The sequence below is a fragment of the Elephas maximus genome, chromosome 4 (assembly GCF_024166365.1).
Source record: "Elephas maximus indicus isolate mEleMax1 chromosome 4, mEleMax1 primary haplotype, whole genome shotgun sequence".
Taxonomy (NCBI): domain Eukaryota; kingdom Metazoa; phylum Chordata; class Mammalia; order Proboscidea; family Elephantidae; genus Elephas; species Elephas maximus.
Genome location: NC_064822.1, coordinates 197,061,342 through 197,075,742, shown reverse-complemented (window position 1 = coordinate 197,075,742; position 14,401 = coordinate 197,061,342). Strand labels below are relative to the sequence as shown.

The following is a 14,401-nucleotide window of genomic DNA, read 5'->3' as shown; positions in this document are numbered from 1 at the left end:
CTACCTCACACCACCTACAAAAATTAATTGAAAATGGACCAACAAACCTAAGTATAAGAGCTAAGCCATAAAATTTTTAGAAAAAAACATGGGTAAAGCCTCAGAACCCTGTTTTTTAAAGTGGATTCTTAGATACAATACCAAAAGCATAAGCAACAAAAGAAAAAAGAAACTAGACTTCATTAAAAGTTAAAACTTTTGTGCGTCAAAGAACTTATTAAGAAAATAAAGAGACAAGCTACAGAATGAGATAAAAAATTTGGAAACCATAAAACTGATAAGGGTTTAATATCCAGAATATACAAAGAATTCCTACAATTCAACAACTAAAAGACAGCCCAATGAAAAAGTGGGCAAAGGGCCTGAACAGACATTTCTCCAAAGATGTACAAATGACCAATAAGCACATGAAAAGATGCACATCACTAGGGCAATGCCAATCTAAACTGCAATGAAACCCCACTTCACACTCACCAGAATGGCTATGACCAGAAAATAACAAGTGTTGACAAGGATGTGGAGAAACTGGAACCTTTCCTGCTGGTGGGAACACAAAATGGTGCAGCCACCGTGGAAAAGAGTTTGGCAGTTCCTCAAAAAGTTAAACACAGAATTACCATGACTCAACACTTCCACTCCTGGGTGTACACCCAAAAACTTGAAACCAGGGGCTCAATGAATACTTAAAATGAACTTAGAACGTTCACTGCAGCACTACTCACGATAGCCGAAAGACGAAACGACTCAAGCATCCATCTATCAAGAGGGGAACGGCAAGCAAGATGTGCTATACACACGCTACAGGATGTTACCCAGCCACACAAAGGAACGAAGCCTGACACATTCTGTGACACGGATGAACCCGGAAAACACTACGCTCAAGTAAAATAAACCAGACCCTAAAGGACAAGTACACGCTCCCACTTTCACAAAGTATCCAGAATAAGCAAATCCACAGAGACAGAAAATAAATTAGAGATTACCAGGGACTGTGAGGAGGGGGAATGGGGAGGGACCGCTTAAGGGGTACTTGAGCGTCTGTTTAGGGGTGATGAAACACTTCTGGAAACAGCGGTAATGGTCGCACAACACGGAGAAGGTAGACGATGCCATTGAATCGTGCACTTTAACCAATTATAAAAATGGTTAAAATGGCAACATTTTCATTACACATTTTTTACCACAATTAAAAAAAAAAAAGCCCTCTGCAAGGGCTGGGTGGGCTGCAGGCTGTGGTGTCCCAACTCCTGTTCTAAACTCCGGTTACTCAGTGTGGTCCCTGGTCCTCAGCCTCAGCTCTCCCTTGGAGCTGGTGAGAAGTGCAGCCTCGCCCCACCCAGACCTGCCATCTGTCTGCTTTAACAACATCCTGGTGACAAAACACGCATCATCACTGAGAAACATTCCTGGGCTCTCATCACGAGTGCAGTGGGGTGGCCCCAGAGAATACACACGTACCTGGCGTGTGAGGGAGAGTGGGCCCATACAGCGGAGCAGCCAGAGAGAGCAGAAGGGGGACCTGAAGGGGCCAGGCAGCTGTCCCGTCCCCTGAAGGGTGACCCAGAGTCCCAGCCCACATGACCCCTTGGCGGCCCCCAAGAAAGACAGCAGGCATAGGAGCAGAGCCTCCCCAACCGCTCCCCCAGGTACAGACCCCCAGAGACTGGGTCACGCAATCCACAGCGCCTCATGACCTCGACTGACTCCTGAGCCCCACTCTGCCGCTGACCTACTCTGCGCTTCGGTTTCCCCCTCTGTAAACAGGGCTAATAATGACCAGCTCTCAGGGTTGCTGAGAGAAACTGAGATAATGGGGCCTGCAGTGAGTCCACACAAATGCACAACCCCAGAGCACAGTGACACCTGTCTCGTCTGAGTAAACATGAGTGACTCCTGAGTGGGCAACCAGGGCGCAGGGCCAGGCAGACCAACCACTGTGACCCCAGGACCACCTGACTGTCCAAAAGCCAGTGTCCAGGGTGGCTACACAGCATGCCGTGGGAATGGTGGTCCTGGAATCACCAGGGCTTCTCTCTACGCCACCAGACAAGGACAGCTGGGCCTTCTGAGGCCAGATCAGAGGAACCTAGCTGCCCAGCCCTTCCTCTGGCCAGAACCCAATGCCCCCGACCCCCAGGAGGCCCAAATAGGAAGGGGACACAAGTAACCAAAAAAACCTATTTTACTTCAGAGAAACTGAAGCACAAAGCTCCTAAGCGGCTGTTCCAGGTTGGGCATGTGACAAGCACAAGAGGCCCCATGCTCCACAAACCAGGGTCCTGCCAGGCTCACTGCAGCCTGGACCAGCACCGCAACCTCCGCCCTAATCCAAACCCCAAACCTCACACAGTCTGTCCCGGCCTGAATTTGGACACCCACCCCACACAGCCCCATCAGCTCAGCCATTCCCTCATCAAGACCTGCCGAGCGTACACAGTCTGCCCAAGGGTCCACCACGCCCTGAGTGTGTGTGGCCCATGGACAGCCCAGCCATCCCTGGGCTCATGTACCTGCCTCACTGGAGGAGGGGACTACTCAGGGAATTTGACCTTCACCCTAACACCAGGTCAAAATTCAACCCTAAGCCTAACCTCACACGAGAACCAAGCAGGGCTCTGACCCTAACCCCAGTTTGCCCTCTGCTGCCCCGTCATTTTTTAAAGTGGACCCCTACCCCACCCTCTCCAGCTAGCGCTCGCGGCAGGAAGGGGAGTCTGAGCCTGTTCAAGAAAAAACCAGAGGCAGCGAGGCAAGGATACAAGAGGGATCAGAAAGGGAGTCCCCTGCGTGGTCAGACACAGCCTCTCCCACAGCTCCTCCACCCCACACGTGGGAGAGACTCAGGCACCTGGAGGACAGCCCCGCACCACACTGTTCTTCCTCCTCAGTCCTCACACAGCAGGAGCCCGAGTCCCCACACCCAAGGGCAGGATGGGCAAGTCCAGGCCTGTCCCACCCCCTGCTGTGCTCTTGTCCCTCTGGTGCATGCCTGGACTCTGACTCGCCCCCGCGGCACATGCCTGGACTCTGGCTCTCCCCCGCGGCGCACGCCTGGACTCTGACTCGCCCCCGCGGTGCACGCCTGGACTCTGACTCGCCCCCGCGGTGCACGCCTGGACTCTGGCGCGCCCCAGCGGTGCACGCCCGGACTCTCGCTCGCGCCCGCGGTGCACACCCGGACTCTGGCTCGCCCCCGCGGTGCACGCCCGGACTCTGGCTCGCGCCCGCGGTGCACGCCCGGACTCTCGCTCGCGCCCGCGGTGCACGCCCGGACTCTCGCTCGTCCCCGCGGTGCACGCCCGGACTCTCGCTCGTCCCCGCGGTGCACGCCTGGACTCTGGCTCGCCCCAGCGGTGCACGCCTGGACTCTCGCTCGTCCCCGTGGTGCACGCCTGGACTCTCGCTCGTCCCCGCGGTGCATGCTTGGACTCTCGCTCGTCCCCGTGGTGCACGCCCGGACTCTGGCTCGCGCCCGCGGTGCACGCCCGGACTCTCGCTCGCGCCCGCGGTGCACGCCCGGACTCTTGCTCGTCCCCGCGGTGCACGCCCGGACTCTCGCTCGTCCCCGTGGTGCACGCCTGGACTCTCGCTCGTCCCCGCGGTGCATGCTTGGACTCTCGCTCGTCCCCGCGGTGCATGCTTGGACTCTCGCTCGTCCCCATGGTGCATGCCTGGACTCTGGCTCGCCCGCACGGAGCATGCCTGGACTCTCGCTCGTCCCCGTGGTGCACGCCTGGACTCTCGCTCGTCCCCGCGGTGCATGCTTGGACTCTCGCTCGTCCCCGTGGTGCATGCCTGGACTCTGGCTCGCCCGCACGGAGCATGCCTGGACTCTCGCTCGTCCCCGTGGTGCACGCCTGGACTCTCGCTCGTCCCCGCGGTGCATGCCTGGACTCTCGCTCGTCCCCGCGGTGCATGCCTGGACTCTCGCTCGTCCCCGCGGTGCATGCCTGGACTCTCGCTCGTCCCCGCGGTGCATGCCTGGACTCTCGCTCGTCCCCGCGGTGCATGCCTGGACTCTGGCTCGCCCGCACGGAGCATGCCTGGACTCTGGCTCGCCCCCGCGGTGCATGCTTGGACTCTCGCTCGTCCCCGTGGTGCATGCCTGGACTCTGGCTCGCCCGCACGGAGCATGCCTGGACTCTCGCTCGTCCCCGTGGTGCACGCCTGGACTCTCGCTCGTCCCCGCGGTGCATGCTTGGACTCTCGCTCGTCCCCGCGGTGCATGCCTGGACTCTCGCTCGTCCCCGCGGTGCATGCTTGGACTCTCGCTCGTCCCCGCGGTGCATGCCTGGACTCTGGCTCGCCCGCACGGAGCATGCCTGGACTCTCGCTCGTCCCCGTGGTGCACGCCTGGACTCTCGCTCGTCCCCGTGGTGCATGCCTGGACTCTCGCTCGTCCCCGTGGTGCATGCCTGGACTCTCGCTCGTCCCCGCGGTGCATGCTTGGACTCTCGCTCGTCCCCGCGGTGCATGCCTGGACTCTCGCTCGTCCCCGCGGTGCATGCCTGGACTCTGGCTCGCCCGCACGGAGCATGCCTGGACTCTCGCTCGTCCCCGCGGTGCATGCCTGGACTCTCGCTCGTCCCCGCGGTGCATGCCTGGACTCTCGCTCGTCCCCGCGGTGCATGCCTGGACTCTCGCTCGTCCCCGCGGTGCATGCCTGGGCTCTCGCTCGTCCCCGCGGTGCATGCCTGGACTCTCGCTCGTCCCCGCGGTGCACGCCTGGACTCTCGCTCGTCCCCGTGGTGCACGCCTGGACTCTCGCTCGTCCCCGCGGTGCATGCCCGGACTCTGGCTCGCCCCCGCGGTGCACGCCTGGACTCTGGCTCGCCCCAGCGGTGCACGCTTGGACTCTCGCTCATCCCCACGGTGCACGCCTGGACTCTGGCTTGCCCCCGCGGTGCATGCCTGGACTCTGGCTCGCCCCCACGGTGCATGCTTGGACTCTGGCTCGCCCCCACAGAGCATGCTTGGACTCTCGCTTGTCCCCGTGGTGCATGCTTGGTCTCCGACTTGCCCCTGTGGTGCCCTGGGGGCTGCTGGCGTGCATACAAGGGCCAGTGGCTGAGAGCCACAGCCTTGACCCCTGCTGGCCCCGACACGATGCATCGGCCCTGACACTAAACCCGTCTACCCCGCACATGCCCCATCCCATCCATCTGCACCCTGCAGGACCACTGACCACCAACCTCACAGACTGGTGGAAGTAAGCAAGGCTGCAGGAACCCAGTGACCACATAGTCCAGGCTCAACAGCCATGGGAGGGACTCACCAACATCTGAGTCTTTGTGGGTCTTGATGACCTCGGCAAGCTCAAAGTTCCCGGCAATGATGGCAACCTGGGGGGCAGGGTGGGTGTTGAGACAGAGAGAGGAATGCGGACACGTCACACCACTCATTCCGCGAGCACTGGCCTACTGTGTGCCACAGGGGACAGAGGTGCACGGCAGACACAGCAGGTGGGTGGGCCAGAGCAGGGACCCGCAGAGGCCGGCTGGGGTGAACCACTGACGTCGAGGTAAGATAAGAGGGGTGGCGGAAGAAGGACGCAGGCCAGAGTCTGGCCCCGAGACAAACCCGCCTCTCTCGGGGTACAGAGGGAACAGGAGCTGATCTTTCCCAATTGGGGCTACAAGGTCCGTGAGGGGGTAATTGATGTCCCAGCAAGAAGCTCAGAGGCCTCCAGCCCCCCACCTCACCCCATCCTTCTCAGGCTCTTCTGGAGGCCTTCCTCAGCCCTCGAGCTCCTCCTCCTCCTCCTCCCCAGCTGCACACGCCCTCTTCTAACTCCCCTACACCTGGGATGACCACTGCGCAGTCTGCCTGGATTGAGGAGGCTTCAAGGACATGGGCCCTCCAGGACTGAGCCGGGGCGTCGACCACCCAGCCTGGAACTCTTAACTTGCCCCTGGGCCCTCCCCTGAGCCCCCAGCCCAACCCAGCTCAGCAGACAACCCCACCACACCACACCCTCACACTCCCTTGCCTACATCCACCTTGCGACATGCACATGCCGGTTCACACCAGCCACCACCCAGCTGGCCCCCGACACGGACTCCACTGCAGCCTCAAAGACTCCTCACATCTCCTCTTATGACACTGGTCCTTTTGAGACCTAACTCAAGCCAGGTCCCTCTCGCTCAGAGGCCTCTCAAGGTTCCCCACCACAGAGAACAGAGTCCACCCCCAGATGGCCTATGACATGGCCCCACTTAGCAAACTCCAGGCCCCACCATCAGGGACCTTGTCCCCAGTTCATCCCCCAGCAAGAGCCTGGCTGACCTGAGAAGGGACTCAGGAAACATGGCCAGGACTGCACCAGTGACAGCTCACAACATCCCCGCTTGGTCCCTGTGCCAGCCCACACTTCATCTCCTTGTCACCTTCCCCAGAGCCTCCTGCCCTTTCTGGCCCTCCTCTCTCCCTGGAAGGGGATCAGGGAACTGTCCCCAGGGACACCTCCTTACACACCCCTCTGGCCTCCTGCCTGCACTCCGCCTGGTGCAATCTAGAGGTAGGGCCCCCTGATCGCTTTCCAGGGGAGAACCAACGTTCAGAGAGAGCATCCCAGGCGCAGCCTCCCGGGGTCAGGAACACGTGTACCTGGAAGGCTGTCTGGCTGTTGTAATTGCGAACATCCTTGTTGGCACCACGAAAGAGGAGGACACGGGCACAGCTCTCCTAGGGAGTCGGCAAGAGAGAGAACAGAGGTGGTCAGGACGGTGCAGGCCAGAGATGTGCTCAGGGCTGGATGCTGTGCCTCAGGCCAAGCACACACCCACACAGTAACAGGCACCAAGTCTGCAGTGAGGTGCACGTACACTTACCACACCCACGTCAGGGCATGAGTGTGTACAGGTGACACGGACAAGCAGAACTGGGTGTACACAAAGAATTCCACCTGGCCCACATATGTACAATTCAGCCCTGGTTCTTCAGAACACAGGTGTGCATGTGACACAGGCGTGTGCCCAGAAACAAGTGTTGTACACAGGTTTACAAAGCTATAGTGCAGCCACAACACTGCAGGACACAGACATCATACACAGCAAATAACACACAGCACACAAGTCTCCAATATGGTACAGAAATAATCACACCTCACCGTATAGAATACACGCCTGAGTCATGCCTATAAGGGGGCTCAATGCTGCACACACACCTAAATGTACACAACAATCCCTCACCGTACGCATGTATGGTGAATGAGGCACACGTGCACACATACGTACATACAGTCACACTTCACTACACGTAGAGGATGACGCACACATGCAGACATACATACATGCAGTCACACCTCACTACACGTACATGGAAAATGAGGCACACGTGCACACACATACATGCAGTCACACCTCACTACACGTACATGGAAGATGAGGCACACGCACACACACATATATGCAGTCACACCTCACTACACCTACATGGAAGATGAGGCATACACACAAACACACATACATGCAGTCACACCTCACTACACCTACATGGAGAATGAGGCACACATATACACACATGTACACGTGTAATCATGCCTCACCATACAGGTACACAAAGAATTAACACACATATATACACATGCAATCCCACCTTATAATACGTGTAAAGAATGAGGCACACACACACGTGTCGTCATGCCTCACTAAACACATACACACAGGATGCACACACATGCACATGTGTGTACCCACACAGTCACATCTCGCTGACATGCACACAGCTCGTGCAGCACACACAGCTGCGGTGACTGCAGAGGGCACCAGGGGTGCTCCCACGAAGGCACACCTGGTTGTAGAGAGCACAGATGTGCAGGGCTGTATTCCCCGAGGCATTCTGGGCCCCCATGTCGGCTCCATAGAACAAAAGGTGCTCCAGGTGCTGGACGTGGCCAAAGCGGCAGGCCTGCAGGAGAGAGGAGGTCCTGGACGGGCCGGGAGCCCTCCACCCACAAACAGGGGCCAGGATTCCCAGCCCCAGACAGCAGCCGGGCCCCCCACCCATAGCCCTGGGCCTACCTGGTGGATCTCCTGCCAGCCGTTCTCATCGGTGGCCCCCAGCTGGGCATGGTCATGGAGAAGCAGCTCACAGCACAGGGCGTCCCCACCCCCCAGGGCGCTGTGGTACAGGGGTGTCAGGCCACGGCTGTCCTTGTAGTTGGGAGACGCCCCCAGGTCCAGCAGGGTCTGGGGACAAGCAGCCTCAGCATCCATGTGGGAGCCCCAGCTTCCCACCACCCACATGCCCGCCAGGCTTGAGCCCCACTGACCGTCAGGGCTGCCGCGTTCCGCTGCCGTGCGGCACAGTGCACAGCTGTCAGCCCATCCCGGGTGCGGAAGTCCAGGTGGGCACCGCCATTCCTCAGAACCTTCAGCAGGTCTGTGGCATTGTCCAGCTGGGCAGCGAGGCTCAGGGGGCACTCTGGGGCCAGGGCAGGGGACAGGGGACAGCAAAGGTTATACCCAGCCCCTCCTAGGCCTGGAGCCGAGAGGTCATCCCACACCCCTCCCTGCTTGGCACCTTACCTCCTGAGTCAGGGTCGTGGAAGTTGGGGTCCAGCCCCTTGTCCAGCAGGCGGGCCACCTTGTCTGTGCTATGGAGCTGGACATAGTCCATGAACTTCTTCAGGTTTGCCTGGAGCACACATTGGCCTGTCAGCTCACACCCCCGCCTGCCCTCCTGCCGCACCTGCCTGCCTCCAGACAGTCTTGGGACCACCATTCGGTCTGCCATCAGCCCATGTCACCCTCAGTCAGGACTGCCACCCGCCCATATCACCCCAAACCCAGCTCAACTCAGTCCATACACCACCAAGCCCTCCCTGCAGCCCAGTCTCCAAACCCACACATTGTCGACCTAGGCCTGGCCAGCTGGCCCACACCAAGACCAGGGTGCCCTGGCTGTGCCCCCCGAGTGAGTCACACCCAATCTCACCACTACCCCAGGCCCCCCTCCCTGGCCCAGCACCCCGACCTACCCTGCCCAGAAGAACCTAAAGTCACCCAGGCAGGAGCTAGCTCAGCCCCGAGCCCCCTCCTGCATTCAGTACTGCAGTGAAGTGCCCACGAAGAGCATGGGTGCTGGGGTCAGCCCCAGCCAGAGGTAGCACCCAGCAGTAGACACCCCCACAGGTGTGACTGCAGGGAAAGCACAGAGATAAAGACCAGGGTCCCAGAGCAAGGCAGGTCAGGATCAACCCAGCCCCACTTGCTGCACAACTGTGAGCAAGCCCTTCACTTCTCTGTGACTCAGTTTCCTCTTCTGCAAAAGGGGGCAGGAACAGTACCTCCCAAAGAGAATTAATGGGATGACCCAGCACTGGACCCCTCCCACACCTGAGCCAGAACCCACAACAGAGCTTGCCAACTAGTCTCCCATCCAGGTTCCTGCTAGGGCCCTGGTATACTCCATCCCCAATACCAGCCCATTGCTGTCGCCCTAAGCCGCAGGACGCGCCTGGGGGATCCACTGACACCCATCACAGGACCACCCTCAGCCCGACCACGGGGCCCTCCAGCCACCCCCAGCCAGGCAACCTGAGCCCCTGAATGCAGGAAAAGCAGACCAAGCAGAGGCTGCAGGGATAGTGGCCAGCACCCAGCTGGGGTGGGGGATGCTGGGGGTAGGGATGTCTCCAGAAGGAAGCTAGTAAAAAGCAGTGGTGGGGGACACCGGCCATGTGGAGGCAGGAGGAGGGACAGGATGGCCTCCAGGGTCCTCTCCCCGTGACTGCCCCTTTACCTTTGTGTGAAGCTTTGCAAACTGCTTATCATCAACGAGGTTCTGGGCATAAACACGTCGCTTGTATCGGAACTGCTCAGGTAAAGAGAAGAGAAAAAAAGTGTCCGTTGGCTGAGTGAGGAGGAGACAGCACAGCCTTCAAGGCCACCAGCCCTCACCCCACAGCGCCCCACAAACTCAGTGCACGCCCAGAACCATGGTCACGTCTCCCCGCTCTCCGTATGGAACCCCCAACAGCCCTACTGTGCACCCCTTCAACGCCCGGACCACACACAGCACCCGACACACAACCTACCATGGTGGCCACAGAGCCAACAGCCATAGGTAGGGCCCACCATGCTCAGGCACAGCAAGGGGCAAAGAATGCTTGGCTCGCTGTTTTGAGCCTGGTGAGCCCTTCCTGTCTCATCCCCATGCCCGGGGTCCCCTAAAAAATCCTACTTTTCCAAGAGCCAGTTTCAGGCTCACCTTCTTAGACATCCCCTCCCTGGTATGGAACAGACCCTACCCCCTGTGCCACTATGGAGACAAGGCAACTTCAAGTTCAGCGACCATAATGCCATTTCAATGCTTACTGTGCTTGCCCGGCACCGTGACCGTCAGGACCATCTGATTCAGTCTATGAGCCCACCGTCGTGAAGGTAAGGCAAGGAGGTCTGCCTTCAGAAAACTTGGGTGTCCACACAGAAGCCACGCTCACACCACACATCCCTCCAACCACTCGCACCATTCACATTCACCCGACACACAGCCATGCTCACGCTCACGGCACACCCTGCTCATGGCACACCCTGCTCATACCGCACCCTGGTCACGGCACACCTGGTCACGGCACACCTGGTCACGGCACTCCCTGCTCATACCTCACCCTTGTCACGGCACACCTGGTCACGGCACACCCTGCTCACACTGCACCCTGCTCACGGCACACCCTGCTCATACCGCGCCCTGCTCACACCACACCCTGCTCACGGCACACCCTGCTCATACCGCGCCCTGCTCACACCACACCCTGCTCACGGCACACCCTGCTCATACCGCGCCCTGCTCACACCACACCCTGCTCACGGCACACCCGGCTCACGGCATACCCGGCTCACACCACACCCTGCTCACGGCACACCCTGCTCACACCACACCCTGCTCACGGCACACCCTGCTCACACCGCACCCTGCTCACACCGCACCCTGCTCACACCACACACTGCTCACGGCACACCCTGCTCACACCGCACACTGCTCACACCACACACTGCTCACGGCACACCCTGCTCACACCGCACCCTGCTCACACCACACACTGCTCACGGCACACCCTGCTCACACCACACCCTGCTCACACCGCACACTGCTCACAGCACACCCTGCTCACTGCACACCCGGCTCATGGCACACCCGGCTCACGGCACACACTGTTCACACCACTTACACAGCTTGCTCACATTACGCACATGCCTTATGCACACATTGCTTACTGCACACACTATACACACTGCTCACACCGAGCACAGCTCACACTACACACGACTCACAACGCACACAGCTCATACTACACACAGCTCACACCACACACAGTTCACACCACTTACACTGCTTGCTGACACTGTGGCATGCCTTATGCACATCTTGCTCACTGCACACACTATACACACTGCTCACACCACACAAAGCCCTCCTGGGTCCCACTCTAATGCCTCCTGTGCCTGTTCCTCAAGCACCCGCCCCCCGCCCCGCCGCTCGCCCCCCAGCCCCGCAGCCGCTTCCCCTTCCCCTCCCCCCCACCCCACGCACCTCCAGGTAGGGCAGGGGCGTGTCCAGGTTGGGCGGGTACTCCCGCAGAAGCCGCTCCTCGTCCAGGAACTTGCCGGCGCGGCCCTGGGAGGGTGGCTGGAAGAGCCCGTAGTTGAGCGCGTCCTGCAGGCTGTGGTTGAGGGCGCAGAGCACGCGCTGCTTGGAGGCCCACACGGGCGCGTCCGGGTCCAGGCGCAGGCACTTCTGCGGCGAAGCAGGCTCGTGAGCCCGGACCCGGCGCCCCGGGCGCCCAGCGCAGGGCGCCGAGCCCCGAGCCCCGAGCCCGCCGGAGTCCGGCCCGCCCGAGCCGCAGCCGCGGACCCGCGCCGCCGCGTCCTGCGACCGAGGCCCCGCCCCGGGGGCCGGACTTCCCGGGCCCCGCCCGGGCGGTGGGGAGGGTCCCGGCGGAGGCGGCGGGGGAGGGGTGAGTGGCCGCGGTCCGGGGGCCGGGCGGGCGGGCGGCGCGGGGGGCGGGGGACGGCGGGCCGAGACGCGCCGGGCGGCGGGGCTCACCGTCTGCTGCAGGTCCGGGATGCCGATGCGCACGACCACGGCGCCGGGGCCGGGGCCGTCCATCCCCGCGCCCGGGCCGGGGCCGCCCGAGGCCGGGAGCGGGGCGCGCGGGGGCTCGGCGCGGCGCCCCGGCCCCCCCTTCCCCCCCGCCGGGGCCCCGTCGGCCGCGCTGCGCGGGAGGGGGCTGGGGGGGGCCGGGGCCGGGGCCGGCGCGGGGGACGGCGGCGCCGGGGGCTCCGCAGGGGCGGCGGCGGCGGAGCGGCTCAGCGGCATGGGCTCCGGCTCGCGCGGCGCTGCCTTCCCCGGGGGCGGGGGCGGCGGGGGGAGGGGGCCGAGCCGGGAGGGAAGCGGGGGTGGCGAGGGGGCTGCGCCGGAGGTGGGGGCCCGGAGAGCCCTGGGCCGGCTGGGGGTGCGGCGTGGGGTCCCGGGGAGCGGGGGTAGGAGGGCCGGGGCCGCGCCACGGGGCGGGGGGCTGGGCCGGGGGGGTGGTAGGTCCGGGAGGCTCAGCTGGAGGGGCCGCGCCGCCCTTCCGCAGCTGGCGAGCCTCGGCGGACCACCCGGAAGGTGCGACCGAGGCGGGGGTCCTGGAGCTGGGGAGGGGGCCGCGTTGGGGCACGAAGACCGAAGCCAGGGGCAGGAAGGGGAAAGAAAAAAGGAGAATTAATTTCCGGGGGTGGCGGCTTCTCCCCCACTCTACCGACCCCCACCCCCTCCAGACCCGGGGAGGTGGCAGGGACCAGCCCTGCCCCCGTCCTGGGGTTCGGACGCGGGGATCCCCCGGCCGGGTTGGGGGCGGGGGCTTTCCCCGCCGGACTGAAGGACCCTCCAAATTAATCCTTTCAACCACGCCGAGCTCGGCGTGGGTCCCCCAGCCCTAGCCGAGTTCCGGGAGTTCGCTCCGGACTCCCAGGCCCGGCCTCCGCCTCCCCTGCACCGCCTCTGTCCACCCAGATCCAAGGCCTGTCGCCCCCTCCCCGTCACCTTAGCGACGGCAGGATGGGGGCGCGACCTACGAGGAAGGGCTTAGGGGAGGGGGCGCTACTAGTCCCCACCTGCGTTGGGGAAGTGAATTTTAGTTTTACGCGTTGTCGTGGCAACGCGGGAGGGGGTATGAGTGGGCGGAGGAGGGGGAGCGCAGTAAAGAAACTAGCTCAGGCACTGCCGCCCCATTGGAGCGAACCAGGCACCTCCAACCCTGATAAACCTCCGGAACTACCCAAGCCCTGGGAACCCCTGGACCGCGAACGTCCCCGAGGGCAAAGAGTGGCCCCCAAACGTCGAGATACCCCTCATCCGCGAAAAGCACCTCCTGCCCCTCTCACAATCTCCCAACTTGCCTTGGTCCCCCAATGAACGACCCCTACCTAACCCCCAGGAAGAAATCCTGCCCCCTCACAAAACAGCCCCTCACGCAACACCCCTGGCAACCTTCTCAGAACAAGCCAGCGTGGGAGACCCTGCCCCAGGTTCCCGACCCTCTCAACAGCAGATCCCTGGCAAAACAACCGCTGAGTTTTCCAAGAATAACCTTGAACTCACTCCCATAGGTACAAAAGCCCCTGACCCCTCCCCATGAAGCCACCTGGAAAGTCCCTGAAACACTTAGACCCCACACAGAACAGTTCTGAACCCGCCTCCATGAGCAGTCCCCTACTCCCCATAAAACGCCCCCTGAAGAGACTCTGGCCACTCTTTCTACCCACAGAGCAGCCTCTGGTCAAGCCAAGAGCAAAGCAACCTTCCCAGGACCCGCCCTGATCCCTGGCTCAGTCCCATACCCTCCACCTCTTGAAGAGGGGCCTTGGCCTCCCCAGGGTTCCACTGACCCCTCAGAGCCCGGCTGCGCGTGGCCTGGATTCCAGGGTCTGGGCGTCTGTCCTGCTCTCTCCCCAGGCCTGGGTGGATGCTCCCTGACCAGGAAGTGGGCCCCGAGGGTGCCCCGGGACCTCCTAGCCCCCTCCCAGGCTCCTCCCAAGGCTGGTGACTACTGGCTGGCCTGAGTGGGGGGGGGGGGGGGTCTCCTGGGACCAGGGTAGAATGGGAGGGGCGGGGGAGGGAGAGAGCAGGATGGGGCTGGCTGAGGACCCCTTATCACCAGGAAGCAGCTTGGGGAGCACAAGGATTGGATTTCCTGCGGCCCAGCCCTGGGTGGAGGAAATGATTGCTTCCTGGCTCTCTCTTGTCTCCACTGTCTTCCTGCCTGGTCTCTGTCCCCTCCTTATCACCCATGGGCTGACCCCCTACTTACCGCGAAGCCCCCCACCCGTCTCAGCCCTGCCTCCCTCTGTCTCACCTGCCACTCCCACCCCGACCTTCACCTGCCTTCCCTCCCAGCTTCCTGCTTGTTGCCCAC

At 61.7% G+C, this 14,401-nt stretch overlaps 1 protein-coding gene across 5 annotated transcripts in view; it reads right to left on the bottom strand.

Annotated features, from left to right (window-relative positions):
* SHANK3 (SH3 and multiple ankyrin repeat domains 3) overlaps positions 1–12,321 on the bottom strand; it is a 51,351-nt gene extending 39,030 nt beyond the window's left edge. For 4 of the 5 annotated variants that reach the window (XM_049884793.1, XM_049884797.1, XM_049884796.1 and 1 more), the window contains exons 1-9: positions 12,049–12,321; positions 11,536–11,739; positions 9,745–9,816; positions 8,529–8,637; positions 8,273–8,424; positions 8,022–8,189; positions 7,792–7,908; positions 6,607–6,684; positions 5,276–5,342 (exon numbers count right to left, since the gene is read on the bottom strand). In XM_049884793.1, the coding sequence (XP_049740750.1) occupies positions 5,276–5,342; positions 6,607–6,684; positions 7,792–7,908; positions 8,022–8,189; positions 8,273–8,424; positions 8,529–8,637; positions 9,745–9,816; positions 11,536–11,739; positions 12,049–12,321 (1,240 nt within the window). The remainder of the gene's footprint in view (positions 1–5,275; positions 5,343–6,606; positions 6,685–7,791; positions 7,909–8,021; positions 8,190–8,272; positions 8,425–8,528; positions 8,638–9,744; positions 9,817–11,535; positions 11,740–12,048) is intronic. The other variant, XM_049884794.1, reaches the window with a different exon arrangement.
* Positions 12,322–14,401: the final 2,080 nt, after the last annotated feature.